At 38.6% G+C, this 25,782-nt stretch overlaps 1 protein-coding gene across 2 annotated transcripts in view; it reads left to right on the top strand.

Moving 5' to 3' along the window:
- The window catches only part of KLHL2 (kelch like family member 2), a 110,319-nt gene that overhangs the window by 16,659 nt on the left and 67,878 nt on the right, over positions 1-25,782 (top strand). Inside the window, exons 3-4 of one of the 2 annotated variants that reach the window (XM_032332603.1) lie at positions 8,901-9,007; positions 18,019-18,140. In XM_032332603.1, the coding sequence (XP_032188494.1) occupies positions 8,901-9,007; positions 18,019-18,140 (229 nt within the window). Of the gene's footprint in view, positions 1-8,900; positions 9,008-18,018; positions 18,141-25,782 lie in introns of those variants that run through there. The other variant, XM_032332604.1, reaches the window with a different exon arrangement.

Genomic DNA, 25,782 nt, shown 5'->3' with positions numbered 1-25,782 from the left:
ATTCACAGACCTGTACCCCTGGGGATAAAAATATATGTTTATAAAAAATAAAAAATTAAAAAAAAAAAAAAAGAAAAGTCTAGAAAGACTTTTTCTAGGCCTGTTCACATTTCCTCCCCTGCCTGTGGGGTGTGGGAGCTGTGGCCTTCCATGGATGTGAGTAGGTCTCTGTTGACCCAGGCATGACTCACTGAACTTAGGGCAGGTCACACCTTGTCCTGAGGTAGATGATCCAGGTTTGGGGATGAACCCTTTGACCTTGGGCCAGTAGTTTTACTTCTTTGAGGCTGAGCTGTGAAATGAGGGGAGTGGACAGGATGGAATGTAAGGTTTGTTGTTGCTCTGATGTTCTCTGAGCCTGTGAGCTTTTTTCCTGCTTACCTGCACTTGGTCATGGGGTTACTTAATACTAGCCTTCCCGTACCTATTTATCCCATTTTGGGTGTGAACTGTGTGGTTCAGAAATAGTACCTTGTTCTTTGTGTCACACCGTTTCAGGAGCTAATGTGTCACCAGGCTGGAAGTTGATGATTTTCAGGACAAAGAGTGACCTTTGAAAAGCCGGAGGGTGTTGGCTGCCAGCTCTATGACCCTGTGATTGTTTTAATAAAGTCACTAGCAGGTAGTGTTTTAAAAAATAAACTCTCTTTGGGGTTCATTAGAATCCCTTTTTTGGTTTGTTTTTAATGTCATTCACTTCTCTCTTACCTCTTACAGCCCACTGAGTAAAAAAAAAAAAGAAAGAAATCTCTAAAGAGGCCTACTCCATAAACAGCTGAAGTCTTATTTCCTGCCATTGCATCAGTTTCCTGCTGCCAGGAAGGGGTAGCTGAGAGTGGTTTCCTGACTTCTGGGAAGGAATATCTTCCTTGTTGTTAACCACTCTGCTCTTGGGCCCTCACCCTCTACGTGGTAGAGTAACAGTGGTACAGTAGGGAATGTGTTTTATGAACCTTTGGCTGATGGAAGTGATTGATTTTTGGTTTTGTTTTCTTTTTTAGACAGGAGTCCCAGATGCAGCTCTATGTCCTAGCCCAATATGAGCTTGAATAACTTAAAACTGCTTGGTTTAAAAACTCTGCAGTCACTCCTAAACGGTATATTCAACAAGTATTTGTAGGCAGCTTGTTCTCCCTTGAAATCAGCTTGCCTGCCCAAAAGGCTATGTAGGAGCCAGAAACAGTATCAGACTTGGCTCATTCCCTGTGAAATTCTGGATTGCTGCTGGAGATGTCCAGAGAAGAGGAGGAGGTGGTGGAAAAGACCGTGGGCCAGAGAGGATTTTTCACAGGAGAAATCTACAACGACCCACAGAAGTGGTTTCTGCTGGGCCTGTTGGTGCATAGTAGCATTCATACAAAGGACAGGAGAGGAAAGGCATCCTCGCCTGGATAATTGCACGAGTAAGGGAGTGGATAAACAGAACTTGTGGGATAAAGTGAATCAAGAGTTCATGCTGGGGAGTCTCTGCAGACGAGACTAGGAAGTGGGAGAAGGACAGAATTGTGCAGGCTTAAATCAAATGATGAATCTGGACTTAATCCTGTGGGCAGTGGGAATCAGGGAAGGCTTTTGTCAAGGGGAGCAGCATTTTAAGATTAATCATGTTGGAGGAACAACCTGGCAGTGTGGTGAAAGGACGGGTCTTTAGCAACACATCTTTGGCAGGAAAGTCAGCTCTTTAAATTTCCCTAGCATGAATTGGCGGAGGTAGGACCTTTTCCGAACACTAACATTTTCAGAATCAAATCAATAGGTCTTTACAGAGTGCTTATTATGTGCAACACACTGTATTGGGTCTGTGGCGGAGACAAGCAGACTAAATCTCAGACATGTTTTATTGAGAACATTATGCTGTGTGGGCTTTTTGAGATGACCAAAAAAGGGAAATGTCAAGAGGCAGCATCTTGCCTTCACAATAAATTTTAAACAGAAAAACTTCAGTTTTGTAGGTTATGGGATTAGACTGTATTTGAGCTTTAAAAATTTCAGATACTATTAGTTGGGGGGCAGCCTGTTCCTTGTTTAGAAGGAAGATAATTTTGATCCTTAAGTTAGGAGTTGAAAGTTCTTAGTAAGGATAAATCATATGAAGCCATTCAGATGCTCCCCTATACATCACATGTAAGTCATAGATATTTACTGGTTCAGTTATAACATCAGTTTTTACATTTCCAAAGATAATTTAAACCAGAAACCCTGAAGCTCTCTCTTAAAGGAGCCCTTACTGTATTTTTCCTCCTGGACTTTTAGACATTGTGGGTCCAGATCACTAGTAGGATTAAGTTACCTGTTGTGCAGCTATGAAAAATTTGAATTGTGGCTCTTTAGTTATTTATATTCTGTTGCTTATTTGGCAAGTGAATTAAAGAACAGACTTAAGTGAGTCTGTTTTTCTCTTCTATACTACTGTTTTATACTACTGTTTTTAAAAGAGATTTTAGGAAATTACATATGTGAAATTTTTTATTGCTCTAATACCTATTTCTTCCGATGGTAAAAGATTGTGAGTTCTTTTATTTTCATGTTGTACTAGAGTAGAATATAAAACATCCCTTGAAATATAGGGCAGTTGGGAAGAGCCCCCAAATCATAGACTTGTTTATTTAGAAAATTTAAGATAATGGTTTGATGCTTCTAGGCTCAATTTAACTGGTAATCTTCTACAGTGTTTCTTTTTTTTCTTTGTTTTTTTAAAGATTTTATTTATTTATTTGACAGAGAGAGATCACAAGTAGGCAGAGAGGCAGGGGCAAGCAGGCTCCCTGCTGAGCAGAGAGCCCAATGTGGGACTCCATCCCAGGACCCTGAGACCATGACCTGAGCCGAAGGCAGAGGCTTAAACCACTGAGCCACCTAGGTATCCCTTTGACAGTGTTTCTTAAGCACATGATTGATCTCTTTTTCAGTGTTGTTTATTTTTTTGTGCATTTTTAAAAAATATTTTATTTATTTATTAAAGAGAGAGTGAGAGCGTGCAAGTAGGCAGAGCAGGCAGAGGGAGAAGCAGGCTCTCCACTGAGCTGGGAGCTCCACCTGGAGCTCTGTCCCAGGACCCTGGGATCATGACCTGAGCCGAAAGTAGCCGCTTAATTGACTGAGCCACTCAGGCTCCCCTTAGGTGGTGGTTCTTGAGGATGGATGGAATCATTGAACATTTCAAAGTGTACGAATAATAGCTAGCAGTGAAGTAGTTTACTGACCCAACTTGTTTCTTTTCCCTTTCTCTGTGTTGTTGAATACCTACCACACATGAGATAGTGTTCTGTTTCAAAGCTCACTTTCACTAGGCCCTCTTAAATCCGAAAATCAGAAGCTCTTACTCTGGCTTTTTTCTTTTAATTATTATAGCTAAGAGTATCTCATGATTTATTTTACCAATTAAAAATAAAACCTTTTAATGAGGAAGTCTCTTTGTATACATCTTACGTATTCTATCACATAAGCTTTTCATCACATGTTCAGAAACTGCTCTCTGTATTACTTTTCCCCCTGAAATCCCTCATCTTCCGCATTTCTCTTTTCTCTGTTCTCCCTTTCCCTACCAGCTTTCCTCTGTCCCTAATACCTTCTTTCACTTTATTTTTAATTACTTTTTCCATCTTCTCCTCTCAACTGTGACCAAGTGTTCTTGCAGGTCGTCAGCTCTGGAGATGTTACCTTCCCTTTTCTGAGGTGTTCGGTGACATGCTTTCCTCCTTCTTCCTGTGGCTCTGCTGTCTCGATTCTATTTGAAAAGAATAATATTCTCTATTCTGGGACCCTTAAGTAGTTTTAGGCAGTTTCTAAGTCACTGACTAGTAGTTTTCCCTAACTTTCCAAGTTGACTGTCACCACTTCCTGTTTTCTATTTGAAAATCCCAGCAGGTGCAAATCTGTTGAGGGGGTTGTGCTGTTTTTAGGACTTTTACTATGGTGGTGAATCTTATTAAACCCAGCATTTAGATTTTTCTCTGTACTTAACTGCCACAGAAATTTAAATTCCTATCAAAATCAAACCACCATGGTTTTAAGAAAAAGAAAGAAGACAGTGGTGACACTTGTCAGGGAGTTCTGTTGCTCTTCGAGATTATTGACATTATAGCTGCATTGTATCTCCCTTGTCTGTTGAATAAAATTGTCAGGTACAGGAGGTTTGGTTAAATATGACTAAGTCAGCAGTCATGAAGCCTTTCATGTTTAAACCAGCTCATCTCCCAACCCCACCTCCCTTCGTGTGGAGGACCGTATTCCATGATGCAGCCATGTCCCGAACAGCAACTCCACATCTGCCTCACCCTCTGGTTCCTGGCCAGTTTTTAATTTCCTTGGTTTCTTTCCTTCTTGCCTTGATTTCTGACCCCTTGCCTCATTTCTTTTTATGTCTTGCTGTTATTTCTTTATTCTAACACCTGATGCTCTTTCAGAGATGACTGTGGGCACCTTCTTGGGCTCTAGTTTGTGGTTTGCCCATGGACTCTGGCTGGCAGGTCACCTCTCCAGCCTGCTGCTTCGGCTGTTCCTCTGATTCTACTCCATGTGGCAGGAGTGCCTCCAGGTTTTCCCTGGCATCCGAGGGAGGCAGATGGACAGATGCCATGTGATTGCCTCATGACCCCCACTTCCAGTAGAAAGTAAATACTTTTTTTTAAAAAGATTTTATTTATTTATTTGACAGAGATCACAAGTAGGCAGAGAGGCAGGTGGGGCGGGGCCGGGGAGGGGGAGCAGGCTCCCCACTGAGCAGAGAGCCCCATGCAGGGCTCCATCCCAGGACCCTGAGATCATGACCTGAGCTGAAGGCAGAGGCTTTAACCCACTGAGCCACCGAGGCACCCCAGTAGAAAGTAAATTCTTATTTCATGTGACTACTCATTATTTTTGACCTCTCAGAGCTGGATGGCGTATTTTACTTTGAGAAAATATATATACAGCAGTGATAGGTTTTTTCCAGTCTTAGGAATCAGTCACTTTGTATCAGTAAACTAGAGGATGTCTTGGTATGTTCGGGCATGTTTCATTAATTTTCAAAACAGTATTTTTCCTGAGAAAGACCAGTTTGCATGATATTTCATTTAGGAGATGGAGTGCCTTTCATTTTTCTGGGCAATTTGAGTTTTACCTAAGGCCTGTATAATGTTTGCTTTTCTCTACATTTGAGCTTAGAAGCTTTTGCAAAGCCTGTTAAGGTTGGGGTTGGCCTCTCCTGTGTGTTCCCAAACACCCCACGCCTGCCACACCTTAAAAGTTATAAGTTCATTTTTGTAATTACCTGCTAGCTTGTGTGTTTCTTCCCAGTCGACTGTCAACTCCTTGTTATTCATGGACGTGATCTTGCTGTTGTAAATGAGTGTAGTGTGTGCTTGCTTCGGCAATATGTCCAGTAAATGAGCATAGTGCTGGGTGCATAGTAGCCACTCTAAATATTTGACAAATGAATGAACACATGTGAATTTTGCTAAATAGCAACTTTATTTGTCTTGTTATTCAGGAAGACTTTCCCTTCTGCTGTTCATTCCCTCATTAGATTTCAGGTAATAGTAATATAAACTCAGAAACTTACCATGTAGACTTTGGGTATGTGCTGGTAAAGAAGTTGCTCTTTTTTTTAATTGCCAGACTTTTCATTTGTAGCTCACTCCTTTCCCAGAAGTTATTCTGCTTCTTATGAACATGCACATTTGGAAAGAGGTAAGAGCCAGACTCTTTTAGGCACACAAAGTATGCCTGAAAGAAGTTTGGCTGAAAGAAGTTTGGTCAGCTCTCTCTTCTCTTTGAGTGCTGTTTTAAAATATGGTATTGCTGGAAACAAAAAGATAAAAAAATGAAACACTAGAACTAAATATGTTATTGTTTTGGAATGTGACCCGTAGATTCTGTGTGACCCAGCCTAGGGTGCGGCTACATGCTAATTTGACAGTGTGTTTACTTTATTAGTTAACTAACATCAGCTAATAAGCTGGGAAGGCCAGGCTAATTACGTGACAACCAGCAGGTGTTATGCTAGATGCTTCAATCAATGAGTGATTGTAATTGAAGCTAAATGTAATTAATTATGTGATTTGGGGGTGTTCAAGTGTAATTCCACTTAAGTTCCATCTTGAAATTAGAGCACTAAGAAGGACTATTACTGACAGAAGGAAAATAGGTGTAAAGATGTACTTGAGTTGTGTCCAGATGCCCTGGTCATTATAGAAACACCTGGATGGCTGCATTCTTGAGAGGCTGTGTGCAACTCTGCTGACCTCAACTCCTCCCTCTCCTGCTCTTTGCTCGCTCTTCTCTCTCTCTGCTTTTCTTCTTCTGGGGGTCCCCATGGTTCTGTGCTGCTTCAGGTCTGTACAGCACACGCTTATCTCTCTGTTAGGGAGTTCTCTTGTTCCATTTCCATCCTGCTGATGCGTACTTGTTTTTAGAACTCAGCTTCAGGTCAGTAGCTGAAGGAAGACTCTTCTGACCACTCCTCTGATTTAGATATTCCCACAGCACCTTTACAATGATGTTTTCCACTTGATCCTATAATTTTGGCATCATCAGTCCTTTCTGCTAGGCAACTTAAGGGCAGAGATGATCTTGCAGTGATTTGTTGAATTTGATTTTTCTAAATATTCTTGTAGAGGTAGTGATAAAAAACCCACTAAAATTAGGCCTTTTATAAATTATATATAGAACTTTAAAAAATGTTTCTAGAATATAGTATGTCAACTAATAAATCGTGCTATTTGATTTATACTTTTTTAAAAAAGATTTTATTTCTTTTTCAGAGATGGAGAGAGCATAAGCAGGGGGAGTGTCAGGCAGAGGGAGAGACAGGCTCACCACTGAGCAAGGAGCCCAATGTGGGACTCGATCCCAGGACTGCAAGATCATGACCTAAGCTGAAGGCAGATGCTTAGCTGACTGAGCCATCCAGGTGTCCCTGATTTATACTTTTTATTCCCTGTTTTATTCAGGTTTTATCAAGTCTTGAAATAGCACAGCTTTAGGTGGTTTTGTGTAGTGGTTAAAAGGCTTTGGAGCCAGACTCCATGGATTTGGATCCTGGCATTGCCAATAGTGGGGACTTAATGGCTGGTTGTTCATCTTTAACCTTGACTTTCCCAGCTATACATTTTGGGGGTAAAAAATCCTAATAATACCTACCTCATAAGGACTATGGTGGGGTCTAAAGGAGATAATAAATGTAGGTAAAGCTGTTACCTAGCATTCTTCTAAAAACACCACTGGCTTTTCCCATGGTTACTCATGAACCCATGAAATTCATAGACTTGCAGATTGGTTTTATATCCTCCAAGCAGACAGTAGACTTTGTCAGTTTTCCACAGTGGAGGACTCACAAATGGGTAACCTTAGGCCACCTTTGATGATTCTAATGCGGGACCTGCCTGATGTCTCATAGAGCATTGTGAGCCATTACAGTGACACCCATGAGCCATAATTCAGTCTAAAGGGCATAGCAGACTCATCCGTAGGGAGGCCTGCAACACACTTATCACCACTGCTATGGGACTCCTTTTTCTTAGTTGCTCTTGGATTGGAGGGAAAATAGATGCCAGTAGGATCTCACACCAAAAACTTTTAGTGTGAGCGCCACAGAAACAAATTTATAAGCAGTGCGGAAAAATGGAAAACTTCGACTTGGTGAAGCTCATTGAAAATGTTGCTTGTCAGCTCCTAGAAAATTACAGAAGCAGACAGGCCACCCTTGTAGAAAATAGAATATTGGAGGAGGGGGGCCAAGTGTGACCTACGTGTGCTGTACACATAAACTCAGTGCTTGGGTGTTTGAGGTATGGAAAGGACTACTTTTGGGCTCACTACACCTGTTTCAGTTATGACATGACTACTGGTAAGGTTGGTTTTAGACTTGGAGCCTCTTTCTTGTTCTGGAAGAAGCGTCAGCACCACTTTTTGCCAAAAAAATAATTCTGTGACATTCTCACTTAGCTGGAAAGGCTCATCTAGCAGCTTGTGTAGAATGTAAAAAGTGTTCATCACGTGGTTTTGAATGACTTAAAATGGATAATTCAGAATTGGAGGGATAATTATGTTTGCTGAATAATGGTTTGTTTTAAGGTAACAAAATGCCTTTTAATTTTGTATATGGTAATGTTTTTTTAGCCTTGAGGAATGAGATGGTTTGCTCTGGTAAAATGTTCTGATTAAGTTAAGCTTCAGATGTCTTACAAGCCTTTTAAATAGCAGGTGTAATTGAATTTAAGTTTACCTTTGCTTCATGATCAGCATCATTTTAAGTATCTTTTTTGTGTGTGTACTTTGACCCAATTTGGTTTTCTACATATGTTTTATTTTGTCATCATCTTAATGTCAGACTGCTGTCTGCCACTTCCGCTGATGTTGTTCTCAATTCAAACTACCTTCCCTTTTACAGTCCATTGATGGTTTGCTGCCAGTAATTTACTTTAGGTTGAGAAATCAGTAATCAAATTGGGAAAGATTTTTCTGTTAAACAAAGGCAAGATTCTAAGTGAGGGCCCAGCGCCTGCCAGGCATGTGTCATGACTGTTTCCTGTGCGCTTCATGTTTAGGAATGCTCTTTTAGAGGATGGCAGTTTTATTTATTTATTTTTTAAAAATACTTATTTATTTTAGAGAGGTAGAGAGTGCATGGATAGGCGGGATGGGTAGAGGGAGAGAGAATCTGAAGCACGCTCTGTGCTGAGCGCAGAGCCCAAAGATGGGGTATCAATCCCAGGATCCTGAGATCAGGACCTGAGCTGAAATCAAGAGTGAGCTGCTTAACCGATGTGCTACCTGGGTGCCCCAGAGGATGGCACTTTTAAAAGTTAGCCTCAACTTCAGAAGAGTGGGCTTTTACTGTAACATATTTGCATAGGATGTTCAATACATTTATTATTGGTATCATTAAAATTTTTTTTCTCTCTCTACTTTGTAAACAGTCAAAATTTGCTGTGTGATGTCACAATTGTGGCTGAAGACATGGAAATCTCTGCTCATAGAGTGGTGCTGGCTGCCTGTAGTCCTTACTTTCATGCCATGTTTACAGGTATGAAATGTCTTGTTATGGGTGTTTTTAAAATGTATCCAGATCTGGGCTTTTCTCTCAATATTTTCTTTTCTTATTAATATTTCACTGTTAGGAAATTCAGTATTGCAGTGGAAGTAAATGCTCTTGCTTTGTTTCAAATTCCTCTTCCTCATTGTTTTTTGTTTTTGTAATCATGTTGTGTTTATGTGTACATTGCATTCACATACTCAGAATTTTATGCTCAGTTTTCCCCTTTTATATTTATGTTTACACATATTGACTCAGTTTACTTTCCTGCTATTTATAACAACTTTTGGCACTTTGTTACTTCGGCAGAAGCAAAGTTTTTACTTTTTTACTGTTTACTTTTTACTGTTTGTTTTTACTCTTTCCATTTTTTTCAAGTGATTTTCACATATGCTTCACTTATTCTATATCATGAATAAAGAGATGTTTATTAAATGTCCTTTGACTTCGATACATAAAAAAATAGAGTGAACACTTAGGTAACTGCAAAAATACAAAGAATGATTTCAGTACTTCTGGAAAAAAGTAATTTATGCCTGCACAGTTGAAGTCCTTAACCTCATTCTTTTTTTTTTTTTTTTTTTTTTTTTTTTTTTTTTTTAAATTTTATGTATTTGAGAGAGCAAGCCTATGAGCACATGAGCAGAGGGAGAGGGAGGAAGAAGCAGATTCCCTGCTGAGTGTGAGCCTGATGTGGGCTCAATCCCAGGACCCTGAGATCATAACCTGAGCCGAAGTCAGACATGTAACTGACTGAGCCACCCAGGTGCCCCCTTAACCTCATTCTTTAAAAAAAAAAACAAACAATAAAAACAATTAAATGTGTTACTGTACAAAGATATGAAGTTACGTGTTCTAACAGTGAGCTTATAATCTTATGAGTATTGGTAGGGCAAACAGAATACTTATAAAGACAAACATATTACACAAAAAAGCACAAATATAAAACCATTTATACTTTAGAAGTCATGTGCTCGCTTCGGCAGCACATATACTATACTTTAGAAGTCATGAAGTATTTCTTGTGCTTAACATTTTGCTTAGATATTTTAAGAAATACAGAGCAGTGTAAGTGTGCTTCCTACTGCCCTGGTAATGATATGCACACTTTAAATATGCAGTAGTGTATGGAAGATCTGGGTGCCTAGGCAGTGATGCTGGTGGTAAGGGCTGTGATGGGCAGCACTGAGAGAAGGGGATCTGACATTTCCTAAAACCTGATAGGTTTAAAGGGTTCACACACATGAAGATGAGTGTGGAAGGCCATGTGAAAAGGATGGGCTTAGTGTTTTAGGAGTAGAGGAGAGTCTGGAGCCCCTCAGTATTCAGCCTGTTGCAACCTTACTGTTCCTGAACAGTTAAATAATCAAGAATGTAGGAAGGATAGCAGAGGGGCTGTGAGCCAAGTTGGAAGGGTGCCTTTAGCTGAGGCTGATTTGAAAAGTCAATACTGATGAAGTGAGACTAGTAAAATTTTTATGTCCTAGGGTTCATTTCAGTGTCGTGGTTCACATCTTATTTATTTCTCCTGGACAGCTTTCTCAACAGAGTCTCTAGGCTTATGAGAGGAGGGTTCTAGTTGGAATGTGTTGGCCTAGTTTAGGAATTCCCTAATATATAGTGTTGTCCCCTGAAAATAGCATTCTCTCAGTTGACATTTCTTTTTTTTTTTTTTAATTTTTAATTTTTAATTTTTTATAAACATATATTTTTATCCCCAACAGTTGACATTTCTATTGCTACTTCCTTGTTGGAAACTGTGGGAAGCTCATGTCATCAGTTTATGCTTCAGTTTCCCCATCTGAAGAAGGGGGATGATCATATTACCCATTTCCTAGGATTTTTGTAAAAATTAAATGCGATCATGTATGTGAATTTCTAAGCTGTTTACTTGGCACATAGAAAATACACAATTAATTTTGGCTGTAATTATGGTTATTATTATTTTAATTGAAGAATAGCAGACACACAATGACCCATTAGTTTCAGGGTTACAACATAGTGGTTCAGCGTCTCTATATGTTATGCTGTGCTCACCACAAAACTAGCCGCCATCTGCCACCACACAATAGTGTTACAATATCATTGATATATTCCCTGTGCTGTACCTTTTAGCCCCATAACTTATTCACTCCCTAGCTCCCCTTCCCTCATTTTGCACATCCTACCACCCTATCTTCTCTGGTAACCACAAATTTGTTCTCTGTATCTGTTTCTGCTTGTTTGTTTGTTCTGTGTTTTTGGTTCTGTATATAAATAAAATCATGTGGTATATATTTTTCTCTAACTTATTTCATTAGCATGATACCTTCTAGGTCTATCCATGGTGGCTCAAATGCTAAGATCTCGTACTTTTTTACAGCTGAGTAGTATCTATTCATAGTAGATATGTACCAAATCCTTTTTCCATTCATCTATTGATGGCCATTTGGTTTGCTTTCATATCTTGGCTATTGTAAATAATGCTGCAGTAAACATAGGGGTTGTATATATTTTTTCAAATTAATTTTTTTTTTTGGTAAATCCAAAATATATAAAGAACTTATACAACTTAATACCACAAAACCCTGAATAATTCAATTACACAATGGACAGGGGACCTAAATAGGCATTTTTCCAAAGAAGACCAGTGATGGGCAGTAGACACTTGAAATGTTAATTAATCATCAAGGAAATGCAAATGATATCTGTCAGAGTTACTAGAATCAAAAAGACAAAAAAAGAACAAGTATTAAAGATATAGAGAAAACAGAGCTTTTTTGGACTACTGATGGGAATATAAGTTGGTACAGCCACTATGGAAAGCAGTATGGAAGTTCCTCAGAAAATTTAAAAATAAGCATCCCACATGATCCATTATTTTTCTTATGCTCTAAGTTTAGAGTAGAAGATTGAGGAAGAGTAGAAGATTGAGGAAGCCTTAGACTTGATTATTTTTCTTAAAGATTTTATTTATTTATTTGAGAAGGAGAGATAGAGATAGCCACAGAGAGCACAGGTGGGGAGGAGAGAGAGAAGTAGGCTCTCCACTGAGTAGAGAGCCCGATGAGGAGCTCCATCCCAGGACCCTGGGATCATGACCTGAGCTGCCAGTTTCCCCAACTAGACTACTTTTTGATGAATGTTTTATTTTTTACAGAGTTACAAAAAATATATTATGAACTTAAAACTGCAAGATCAAGGTTAATTTCCTTTCTCTTCAAAAGATAGCACTTAGAGTCTCCAGTCTCCCTCAACTTTGCATATCCAGAAACATGAATGCTGGATAGGGGTGGAGCATCTTATTATATCTTTGTTCTCCTTTTCTGTTTACTTTATGATCTAAACTATATTTTACTTTTCCTCTTTTTTTTTTTTTTTGTCTAATGAGTCTCAATTCCTCATGTTTTAGCTGATATCCAATTTATGAATATGTGGGCTTTGCCTAATGATGGGAATGAGAGGCCCTGAAGATATTCTGATTCCATAAATATTCTTAGTTACTCAGTTAACTAGTAGGTGGGTACTTCTTGCAGTCCAATCTGCTTCTGAGGTTTTATCGTCTATATGTAGTCAAATTTCAGATGGCAGTGTACCAGGATAAGTGCAAAATAGGGATACTGTATTAATTTCTGACACATATAAAATACCTCAATTATGTTGTACATCCTTTGTCAGAGATTAGGTAAGAAAGATAAGGAGATTTGGTCTAGGTGGTTTATAATATGTACATACATTTATTTATGTTTTGCTAGAATATGAGTCCATTATTTCTTTTTCATTTTTCTTTCTTTCTTTCTTTCTTTCTTTGGCCTGAGGCCCTGTTTACTTTATTTTTTAAAAAAATAGTGAAACCAACCAACCAGTAGACCTTTACATGCTTCCATTGCATCATATGTTATATATATTTATTTTTTTCCTGCTTTGTGGATAATCAGAAGTGTTTGCAATGGCACAGGGCATTACCTACTCTTGTTTTCCTGTGACTGCCTGTCAGGAAATGGGGAATATGCACATGTTCTTTATTGGCTCTTGTTTTTAATTTCCCATAAATTGTAGGGGAATTTTTCATTCAAATTATAGCACCTAAAAAAGAATTCTGTTACTCATTGTACTTCCAAGTATATGGGTAGAGAAGGGAGGTGAAAAGTAATTCTGTGATATACTCACAAGTTTTTACTCTGTGAAGTATGGGCCTATTTAGAGCAAGTCCAGGTGGTTTAACTGTTACTTGAGAAAGCATGTATCAGATAAGAGTTCTTGTGCTGCTAGGTTACTTGTTACAAATGTGGCATTTAAAATGCTATTTCTCTTACACAGATACATTTGAGGCTTATTTAGTGCCATAGGCTAAAATATCTGACATCAAGTGGGAAATAATGAATTTCTATTTTTATTCTTTGTTTTGTGTTTTTTGATGATTTCTTTTGTCATATTGAACATGATTCAGTAAGTTAGAATAGGAAAAGGTAGATTATCATTTGCATAATTAAGAAGTGAGATTTTTAAAAAGGTGTTTGGTTATAATTGTCTAAGATTCATGCTTTCACTTATCAAAAAATATTTATTGAGCATTTTTTATGTGCTAGATCTAGGTGTGAGGACTTTAGAGATGAACAAGATAGATAAGTCCCTGTTCTCATGATTCTTCTTAGCAGGGGAGGAAAGGTTAGAGAGTAGATGCAAAGAAAAGATCATTTCTGATATAACTGACTGCTGTGAAGAAATTCAAATAGGGTGTTGGGCATAAAGAGCCTAAATTAGGATGCTTTAGTCTACACATGACAGAAACTTCACTTAAATTGGTTTAAATAGTAAGGAAATGTATTCTCTCATAACTGGGAAATAGGCTGGACACCAGGCTTGGTCAGATCTGCAGCTCGAGAATTTCATCAGGGATCTGCTTCCTTCTCTCTCTGCCCTGCTGTTCACAGTGAAAATGTTATCCCAAGGTTGCTTCCCCTTGTGAATGACAAGATGCCTATCGAGTGGACCCAGCATCTCAAGGAAGGAGAGGGAGGGCATGCTTTTTCTTTTTTTCTCTCTTTAAGGTCTAGCAGACCTTTTCCAGAAGTTACTCAGACTAGACCAAAACTGGCGGGGAATGCGGCTACAGTGTTTGCCTCAGGTTAGTGGTAGGATTGGGGAATTATGTACCATGACCATCTTAGAGAATGGCTGGCAGGGACATCTGGGTCAGCTTTCTGGAATGAAAATACCTGTGTGTCAGTAGCTTCTTTGTGACCCAGGACTAATGACAAACAAAGAGACAATAATGATTAGATTACAAATGAATCTGAAGAGTAATGGAGTAAAATTTATGTATTACATGTAGCTGTAAATTTGCCATTCACTTTTTAGAATTTCAGCACAGTAAAAGATACTGCATTATACTTTTATATTTTTCTCAGATATTTTTATGCTGAACAGTATTGGAAATTAGAATGATAGGATTTTTGCATTGAAATGGATCTTAGAGTTTGCTGTCCTAACCTATTTACTTTTTAGAACTTTAGAGTGCATAAATAAAGTCACCAGTTTTTGCTGGGTTTCAGGAGCCTTGATTAAAGGTCTTTGTGATGGGAATGCTTCTATCCACAAATATGTCCGTAAACTTTTATAATTGGAAGGACTTCATTTTTTACTCAAAAAAGGTAGAGATGGTGCAGTGTTCCCTAGTGAAGTACTTAGCTTGCCCTAGAATGTATAGTGGATGTTCAGTGAATTTGACTAAAATCCTTCATAGCTAGAAACCCATGTTCAAGATTAATTCACGTGTTAATTTTGTTGAGTAAAGGTGCTACATTTTAAATTGGCACATGTTTCACTTTTTATTCTTCTAGTCATTCCTTTACCCATCCAGAATCCTTTACCCATCTATAATAGGTCAGGCATTATGGGATATAGAGATAAGATGAAAAAGACATCTTGCTCTCAGGGAGCTCAAGAATCCAGGTAGGGAGAGCTAAGTACCATTAGAACAGAGTGGATTTGCAGGAGGTACCCAGGTGTACCCAGGGTAAGAGCCTAACCCAGCTTTGGGCCACCAATAGGTAAGTCTACATGGAGAGAGGGTCCAGCCGACTCCTGAAGAATGGGGAGTAGCCTGGGGAATGAGAGTGTGGGGAGACAAAGAGGACAAAGCTGATAAAGGTATCAAAGCAGGATATCGTTCACTGCATGTGGAAAACTACGGGGAGTTTCTTCTGGATATATTTTAAGGCCAGAAGTGGAAGAGAGAGGAAGCTGGATAGTGAAGCAGGATAGATATGGAAGGATCACATGTGCCTGCACTAGGAGCAGCTGGAAGCTTTTGAGTACCATGGTCAGATCTGTAGAGTTGCCCTAGGGGTAAGGAAAGAATTAGGAGGTTGCTGTGCTGGTGTTGGCAAGATGTGGTAGGACTCCAGTGGCGGAAGGGATGGAGAGGAGAGGGGGCATTGTTTTGAGGTCTCTCTGAGGTTCATTCTGAAAGTTTTAGTGAATGATGGGATTTATTTATTTGTGTGAGAGAAAGAGAGCACACAAGCAGAGGGAACGGCAGGCAGAGGGAGAGGCAGGCTCCGTGCTGAGCAAGGAGCCCGATGTGGGGGACCCTGGGATCATGACCTGAGCCGAAGGCAGATGTATAGTTGACTGAGCCATGCAGGCATCCCTATAACTCTCTTTAGTATGTGTTTTGATTCTTAGTATTACTGGCATTCTCAAACTATTAGTGCAATCTGTGGCAAGCTATATGTTACTGTTTTTGTAGATTAACATGAAACATAAAGATTATAACATTTTTAAAGCAACATATAATAGAAGTTGAATTTGTTGAAAGCAGATACAGTTTTCTGGGGAAAGAATTCATTAAAAAGGACACATATGGAATATATGAATTAGCAAAGTACGTCTTATAGTAATATCTTAAAAACTAGGATATTAAAAACTGCTTGTCATAGGACTGATTTCTCACTCAAATATATAAGTTAAAGTCAGACTTTTTTTTTTTTAAGTTTTATTTATTTATTTGACAGAGAGGGAGCACAGCAAGGGGAATGTGAGAGGGAAAAGCAGGCTTCCCACTGAGCAGGGAGCCTGACGTGGGGCTCCATCCCAGGACCCTGGATCATGCCCTGAGCGGAAGTTAGATGCTTAACCAACTGAAGCCACCCAGGCCCCCCAAAGTCACACTTGTTTTTGTCTAAACTAGGTCATGCGTAAGTCCTGAGGGCTGAATTCACTCCTTGAGAACTGAGTATGTGGCTTTATACTTGTCTGGCCCCAGGCCCTGCAAGGCTTTATACATTGCCATAGCCCTATAGGTGAATTAGATGTGGCCTTTGTCTAAAGTCCAAGTCCACAGTCCCAACTGTCTTCACGTTAGACACAAAAGAACTTTGAGATGATACAAATTCCATCTGTCTACAAGATCCGGAGAGAGTAGGATAGGTGTTGTGCCTTATATGCAAATGAAGAATTATATTTCTGTATTTCTCAACCTTTCTTTTTTCCTCTCTGTTTTTAAAGGGGAAAAAAACAGGCTGAGGCAACACACACATAAGCCAGTCCCTTGTGTTCCTACTGTATAGGCATATATACCTCTTCCTCATTAACTGTCTTCCCTTGTAATACTGGTAGATGTTCCCCCACCCCCATCTCACCCCTATGCCCCTCTCTGGGAGGTGGCAGGATACTTTTGAGATATTTTAGCTCTTAAGGGAACAGCTTCTTTCTGAGATCTTGTCAGAAATAATCTCTAGGGAAGTATGCAGTTAAATGTACATCACTATTATTATTTCTCTCCTCCCAGGGTTTATGTTTGGTGTAATTATGGATTCCCATAGGCTTTTCTGATAGCTTATGGTCGCTGACAGTGTACCATGGCTAAAAAAAGAAATGAACTTTCAAGAAATCCTGAGGATGTTATCTTGTTTTTCTGACAGATGTTGGATTTAAGTAAAGGTGAGGGGTGGCAGCATCGCTTTTAATGCTGCTGCTTTTATCTTTGTGACCTAATGGAACCAAACTCTTGTGCCAGGTGTCTCATGCACTCAACATAATTATTAGACTGCCCTCATCATTTTAAATGGAAATTTTCTTTCCTCAGCATTCGACACTATATTTCCCTATGTCTTGGGTCATTTTATGTTTTCCGTACATGTGTGGTCAAACCTGCTGCTTTCTCTCCCTAAGTTCCCTTCTCTTTTCTGCTTCCCTGTTTATTTCCACAAGAAGGATCTTATTTTTGATCCTTGAACGTTCCATTAGTTCAGTGAGTAAATGAGAGAGGTCTTACAGCACTTTTTCGCAGGCAGTGAGATAGAAGAACAGCTGGCTTTAGTAAGAAGGGCTGGGCTGGTATGGAAGTGACTTAGGTTTGTGGATAAAGTTACCACAGATGACAAAGAGGAGCAGAACATGGGCTAGAAGATCTCTGTAAGAAGCCCCTTGTCATTGACTAGCCCTTTTGTGATCCCTGTTTTGTCTTGCATTCCTTCAGTGGTTTCTGTAGTTTGTGTCCTAAATGTTTTCTGCATGAGGGTCATGTTGTCCCTGAGGACAAAACCTCTGTGTTCATTGCAGGTCACTCATGCACATGGCAGCCACTGCTGTGCTTGTTGAATGAGTGCTCCTGACCAAGTGAGTCCTTTTTAGCAAGTGCTCATTGCTATTAGCCAAAAGGGGTGACATGGTGACTCTTCTAGTCATGAGTAGAAATCCAAAAAGAAAACAAGCTGCCTACAAGCATGGACCAAAAAAAAAACATGGACAGAAGCATATACTGAACTTAATAATTCCATAGGTATTATAGTTGGGCATGTGGCATGGTCACTGCTTTGATGTGATTTTCAGGTACAAGTGGGTGACAAGTACATTTTCTGGTTTTGGGGGAGGTAATGGAATGTTCTAGGCCTGCAAAAAGTGGCTGCTTGTGTTGCTTATGAAATACAGCGAGTGGCAAGAAAATGGCATTGGTATTTTCTTTTCTCTACAGCAGTGGCTCGCTGTAGCGTCACTCTTCCTTGTTTGTGTTTTAGGTGAAATGAGTGAGAGCCGAGCAAAGAGAGTTCGAATAAAAGAGGTAGATGGCTGGACCCTGAGAATGCTGATCGATTATGTTTACACTGCAGAAATTCAGGTTACAGAAGAAAATGTACAGGTGAGAGTAAACCCCTCATACCATTTAGCTCTTTGTACATGCCATTTTTTTTTTTTTAAATCAAAAGAGCATACCTGCACCGCAGGATACTTTTTGTACTAAAGTAATGGAATTCATTGTTAAAACTGAATTTCTAAGGAATATTTGGAATGATTACATCTTTCTAATGATGTTTCTGATTTCAATATCTTTTATATTTGAATCTTTGAAGTTTGAATCTGTCAGTTGTCTGAATGACACTTGTTTGTGAAAACACTGTCATACTCATAACTACTGATTGATGTTGCCCACATTTCTTTATTCCCTTGAGGTTAAAATCTACAAAGGGTGTTTTTGACTATTAACAGTCTTTACTTCTTTTACTATTATAGCATCTTCTGTAATTCTAGAATTTAGATAAAATTTAGCCTTACATTTTCTTACTTTCTTTAAAGAACACATGTTTTATATATATAATGTAAAGGAATAATACAGATATATATATAGTATATAGTATGTAGTGTAGAAGGTGAAAGTGCCTCTTTTAAATTATCTTTTCAGACCATTTTCTATGCAATTATGTATACTCATGTACTCACCCATGCACAGTTTTCCTGATATAAATACATTTTTTGCTATGCCTGTTTCTCTGAAACTTGCTTTTTTCACTGTACAAAGTATCTTGAAGTTCTTTACACATCAATATATGTGGGCCCAGCCCCTTCTTTTGACTGGCATCCTATATGTTAATCAGTATATATGATTTTTCCACTTTTATAAAGATACTGCCGTGAATGAACATTTTTATATTTCCATCCAAAACTAATGGAATAGATTTCTCAAATGTAATTGGTGGATCAAAGAGTACATGCATGTTTTAATTTTTGATAGGTATGCCAAATTGCCAACTGAAAATTTGTATTTATACTCCTTCCAACAGGTAAACTGTGTTTTGAGGACAACAAAAAGAATTAGGACTAACTTCTTAATAAATAATCTCTGAATTATACTTGCTCAGATAGGAAAGTGTGGGCTCAATATTTTGTCTCTTGTAATTAGTTGAAATATGATACAAAATTTTTGAGTTTGGAGACTGAAATCTTTGGACATTAACTTAATTAAGACATGCTTTTATTAAATCTGAGATAGTGGCAGTGGTGAAGCCTTCTGATGATCTTACCCAGGTGGCCTTATTTGCCTTTACTTGGAAATCCAGTTCATGAGGTAAAGCATGTGAAACAACCTTGGTTGGTACTAAAGTTGTGTATAAAGGTGTGAATCAACTGCTGTGTGAACTTTTTTTTTTTTTTTTTTTAACCTGGAGAGTGTTTGGTACATGTCATGAGGGAGAATAGTACCAGCATATCATTGCAATCTGATTTTTTCTGTATAGTTATGCTAGTTACTGGGTTTTGGCTTATCGTTTTGAAAGAGACATTATCTTGGTTTTCTTCTTGCTCCTTTTTAAAAATTCATTTGAGTTCATGGGCCTCATTGTGCCCTGTATCTGACCTTCAACAAATGAATTGCTGATTGTCATAATATGTGACATGAGGGAAATTTGCAAAAGATGATTTAGGCCTAAGAGAATAGACTGTGTGAATTCAGTCCTCAATGCTGTTTGCAGTAGTTCTTGCTGTGGAGACATTGGCCTATGGGGAACGGGGAAAACGCCTCTCATGTTTCTTTTAATAACTGTCACGTTCTAGTCCTGAAATATTAGTCATCATAGTCTTTCAGAAAACCTCTTGCCATGCTGATTTGCCTTTTGTGTATATGTTCAGCTCCTACAGGAATACATTCAGAGTTGTATTTAGCAGACTTACTAAATGCTTAATATTCATGTAGTTTTTATTTTTCGGGGGGAGGGTGGGGGAAGAGAGCATAGAGATACCTTGCTATGCAAAGCCTCATTTATATTCCATTGAAAAATACTTCTTTTAGGAAAGGCAGTTTAGAATAAAATTGATTAAAATAAGTTGCCCTTTCTGTAACAAGTATTTTTCAGTGAAATACATAGTAAGGGTTTACCTATGAAGATATGCCAAACTGCTCTCTCTTATGTTTTGTGTATCTTCGTGTACACTTTGTTAGATCTTTCTTATAAGCACTGTTCACCTTAGGGAAGGGAGTGGTATGGTGGAGGTATGTGGTGTACTTGTTAAAGTCAAGCTGAAATTTTAAATGGCCCCAACTGGGAACCTGGCTCTGGGTAGATCTGTTTTGAGAGAATTGACAGTGGGGATAGAACTTCTGTAGTTCAGAAGTTTGTTGTTGTAGCTATATTTTCTTAATTAGACCTAGAATCAAATGTCAGGTAACCTCTCTTTTAGTAAGTTTCTGTTTTAGTAATAATAAAATATGATTTTAGGATAGCAGATGTCTTAGTGTTTTACTTTGGGATTGCATGTTTTGGTGTGGAATCATGGTGCCATAGAATGTTGAGGTCCAGCTGTCTTGGTCAGTTGGTGCCAGAACAGGACCATAATCCTGCTTTTCCTGATTCCTACTTTAGGGCCTCTTCTGTGATACCATATAGTCTCCTATTACACAAATTAAAAAATTAGATATAACAGTCGTTTGAAGTGAAGGTTGAACTTTGAGTCAGAATGAGGGAATGAATCAATTTGAAACATTAACTCCAGAAAAGGAATAATTATTACTGTGTTATGTAAGTAATGGGACTTTAATTTTTGGCTCTTTAGGGTTTCCCTGATTTCTCTTTCTTTCTTTCTCTCTCTCTCTTTTTTTTTAATGTTGCTGTTTTTTATTTTAAGTTTTTAAACTTTGGTTTTGAGATTAGGTATTTGCTTTTATTTATGGCAAGTTTGGGGAGTAATTTGAGCTGAATGAATTTCTTTGTGTATTTTTCTTAAAGGAGAAATAAAAGGAGAATATACATCTTACTACAATCATTTAGTTCAGCTTGTTGCTATTGAGTAATTTAACTTGTTTCTAGAATTTCCGTTCAAATTTTATAAACATTCTATATCTGGGAACAGAGAAAATAAAGTCAAAGGCTGTTATAAGGTAGGTTTTTAAACTTGGGGGCATCATGGAGCATCCGAGTGGTTCTTTCAGTTAAGCATCTGACTCTTGGTTTCAGCTCATGACCTCAGGGTTGAGATCTAGCCCCACATTGAGCTCCACACTGGGTGTGGAGCCTGCTTAAGATTCTCTCTCCCTCTTCCTCCCCCGCCATTCACTCGTGCTCTCTTAAAAAATACACACATACACAAACACAAAAACTGTTTAAATTGGGGCATCATGAATTCTTTGAGAATGATGAAAAACTATGGATCCTCTCCCAAGCAAAGTGCACCTAGTCGTTTATGCACACAGTTTCGCATATACTTGTAGAGAATTCGTGTACTTTGTCTCCCCCCCCGCCACTCTCCCACTGTTAAGAATACTTAGCTTTATATGTATATGTGTGTATATGCGTATGTATGAAGGGATTTTACATGAGTTTATTTTCAGCTATGTGCTAGGCATTTTACATATGTCTCATTTGATATTCACCACCTTATTAGATAGGTATTACTCCCATTTTGCAATTAAGGAAGCTCAAGAAGGCTAAGTAATTAGCTCAGTATCACACAGCAGCTTTTAAGTTGTCATTAACTAGTGCTGCTTAAAAAGAAAGTTTATAAATTTGAAAATTAAAATACCTTTATAACCAAAAATATTTTTTCATTATCTAAAAATTATTGGAGGTTTAACTCTTCTTGTTTTATCAATCAACATTTTTGAAGAAGCCTAAAGCAACTTGAGTTTTTTAAAACATTTACTTCATTGCTAAATTTGTGGTTTTGTTACATACATTTTGACTTCTCAGCTTTTGGGTATTTGTTTTGGCTTGCTAAAAGTAGCTAAGAGTTTTGTTCACTTGATGTAAGTGTGAAAAACAAAGGTAAGAATCTTAATAGATAGTGCAATGTAAGTAAATACTCTCATTTCCAAATTAATATTATGAGTGTTCATCAAGGGGGCATGTGGGTGGCTCAGTGGGTTAAAGCCTCTGCCTTTGGCTCAGGTCATGATCCCAGGGCCCTGGAATCGAGCCCCACATCGAGCCCTGCATCAGGCTCTCTGCTCAGTGGGGAGCCTGCTTCCCCCCCACCTACCCCCACCCTGCCTGCCTCTCTGCCTACTTGTGATCTCTGTCTGTCAAATAAATAAATAAAATCTTAAAAATAAAAAATGAGTGTTCATCAAAAGTTCTGTCTACACTAGAACCTTTCTCATTTCAGAAGAATTTAAGAAGCATCTGATAATTGTGAATGGATAGGTTTTAAACAGTTCAGAAAATTTATATGTTGCATAAATTGAAATCATTTGGGAAAGGAAATCTCATCCTTTTAGAAAAGGAACAGAATTTAATTTCAAGAAAGTTAAAATTAATTTTTGGTAATAAACACACCAGAGTGTTTTACACAATCCCAATACAGTAGAAAATTCAACATAGTGTGTCCATTTTGTTGGAGGTGTAGGGCAAGTTGTTTTTGTTTGTTTCAGACCAGAAGTGCTAGCAATATATTGTATAATTGTATATATTGTTTTACCAGTGAGGCATTCCTAAAAAGAAGACATCAGAGAAAGGGGCATCCACAGTAGGAGACCTGTTGACATGGTTGACCAGTTAATCAACAAAAGGCTGTTAAAGTGAAGAAAGCATCAAATAAGAATACATGTATACCCCCAACTATTTTATTTTAACCTATAACTTGCAATTGTACAATTATATGCCAGTCTTTTGTGGTAAAACTAGTATGGTTGGAGAGCCATATTCTTTTTTGCACATGTGACATCATAATGATAGATCAACCCTAATTTTCTAATTTTTAAAAAAGTGCATCAAGAACTGAGACATGAGTCCCGTATCCGGCCCTCTGCTCGGCGGGGAGCCTGCTTCTGCCTGCCTCCATGCCTGCCTCCCTGCCTGCCTCTCTGCCTACTTGTGATCACTCTGTCAAATAAATAAATAAAATCTTAAAGAAAAACAAAAACTGAAACATTTGAAAAGAAATCTCAGTGCAGAGTCATTTTTGAATTACACAATTTCTCTTTCCTTCCCCATGTGTAATTTGTGAAGCTTTTTTTTTTTTGTAGTAACACATTGTTCAAGTAATTCTAAAGCAATCAACTTAGTTTTCATAGAAATAGCTCTCTTTTTACACTTATATCTCACTGGATTATATATGTTTATTTAAATTATGTAATTTCAGTAACAAGTGCCAGTGTCATAAACAGATTTGGGAGTGAAACCAGAATGTATGTGTTGGTAAAATGCAGCCCAGCTGGATGGGCAGAAGTGTGCAGGCATATTAGAGAGTACAGGGGGCATGGGAAAGTTGATTAGTCAGGTGGGCAGGTGAAACAGAGGTTGGTAAGCCAGTGCTTTTGCAGTGTGTATTTCTGCATTGTGTAAATAAACACCGAAATGAGATTCCTATTAGATGGGTATTTATTTTCCAATGGATATCAAAGACACCCTGTCATTTAAGTAGACTAAGTCTTCTGCTAAGTCTCCAGTCCTGTGTTTGGTCCTGATGCTTGGTCCAAAAATGAACAAAGAACAAAACATAGTAAATATACTATAGATGTTGGCAGTGCTATTGAAATACCTTGGCATTTTGTCCAAAGTTCTTAACTTCTCTGAGCTTTATTTTCTTGCCTGAAAGAGGGGAATAAATTCTGTTCTTTCATATATAGGAACTTGTGAAACATCATTCGTTAGATAATTGGTTTATGTATAGGTGAGATATGCTGGGTCCTAACTAAAAGCATAGTTGGGATTGAGGCTTGGGCCAGAAGTGAATGGGATTAAGAATAGGGGCACCAATCTGGGAGAGCAAGCAATAAGTATTTTTAAATTTATTTTTAATTTTCATTTATTTATTTTTAAGAGATTTTAGTTATTTATGTGACAGGGAACATAAGCAGGGGGAGCGGGAGAGGTAGAGGGAGAAGCAGGCATCCCGCTGAGCAGGGAGCCCAATGCAGGACTTGATCCCAGGACCCTAGGATCATGACCTGAGCTGAAGGCAGAGGCTTAACCGACTGAGCCACCCAGGCACCCCAGTAAGTTTTTTTTTTAATTGAGGGCAGCATGTAATCTGAATGAAAGTGACAGATTCAGGTGTGAATGAGGTGCTCAGGAGGCATGGCAGCAGGAAGTCTCATGGGGGTGGTGGTGGTGGTATGGTACCTGCTGTTAGGCTAATGGCAGTATCTTTGATCCAGGAAGAGCTGCCCTGAGTGAACAGTGAATCAAGTTGATAGCTCCAAGCTCACTTGTCAGGAAAAAGACTTGGTAAACTCTAGGCAATTGTAATACCATAGCTTTGTAAAGTTGGGATTGTGGACGGTAAATCCAGGATCTAAGGCCATGTTCAGTTGGATAGGGCTTTTGGCTCATAGTGTGGGTTGGTAAGCATAAGGATGCTTCAGGAAGTGCACCACATTTAAGGCAGCAGGATTAATGACAGACTAGAAACACTGGTTGAGCGCCCAATAAACATAGTCTTGGTCAGATTAGTTTAGGACTGAGTTGGACTGAACTTGAAGATATAAGGCTTTTAACATTTTCAGCTGAATGAGGATAGATCAGGTAAGAATTAATAACCATTTCACTGCTTCTTTATACATGGCTTGCTCTTTCCCTTTCTTACTTCTAAAGATACTGAGCTTGCCCATTTTTCCATTGCCAGTGTTGATCCTTATGAATTCCAGTTCTCAGTGGTAGGGTAGTTCAGTAAAAAATTATCGAGCATCTGTTTTATCTACATCTGTTTGTGCTGGGCAGTGTTCCAGCTATTGGTGATGCAATATCAAGATGGATAGACAAGGCCCTTGTCCTAAGAGTCTTTACAGCCTGTTGCTCTACAGGGTAATAGGTGTTTCTAGTGACTGGATAGATGTGTACATTATCCAATGTACACTATCCAGTGTGCGTCATTTTCAGGACCTAGGTCTTCCAATCAGAGGATTGTTTGGTGAGCATGAAATCTTAGAGAAGGGAGCTTACTTCAGATGGATTAGGGAGGGCCCTCGTTGATTATCATTCTGCTGCAAAACACATCTCTAGTGACCAGGAAATTGATCAAGTGCCATCAGATCCAATGCCTCTCTCCCCTGCATGGTACCCAGAAAAACTGACAAGTAATTTCTCTTTAGATGACCCATTTCTGAACATTTTGTTAGCTGGTAGTTGTTGTTTCTACCTCTAGGCCCTGGAGGCTGTCAGGATCTCTATTAGCCATCATGGCTTATTGAGGCCAGGATTCTTAATTAGAGGGTAGGGCCCCAGTATTTTGAATTCTCATCTGTCTTCATAGAGACTGAATAGTAAGAACTATTTTACTCTTCTGTTAACAATGATTTCTTCTGGCAGAGACTATAACTCTACGATTGGTTATGCTTTAACCTTAATTACAGTCACATTCCAGATCTGCCCTATAGTTACTTGATTGAATGACAGCTTTCCATTCTCAGCCATACAAATAGAAGTTGCTCGTGTACCAAAGGAGTTCAGTAGCAGATTTGTCTTCAGGGTGAGCAAAAATGTCTACTGAGCAGTTTTGTAAATATTTTTGGTGTAAATAAAATCATTTAAATCAAATATATAACACTATATATTTAAGTTATTGTTGAACAACTC

This window comes from Mustela erminea, chromosome 2, assembly GCF_009829155.1.
Source record: "Mustela erminea isolate mMusErm1 chromosome 2, mMusErm1.Pri, whole genome shotgun sequence".
Taxonomy (NCBI): Eukaryota; Metazoa; Chordata; class Mammalia; order Carnivora; family Mustelidae; genus Mustela; species Mustela erminea.
This window is presented reverse-complemented; position numbering and strand designations above follow the sequence as displayed.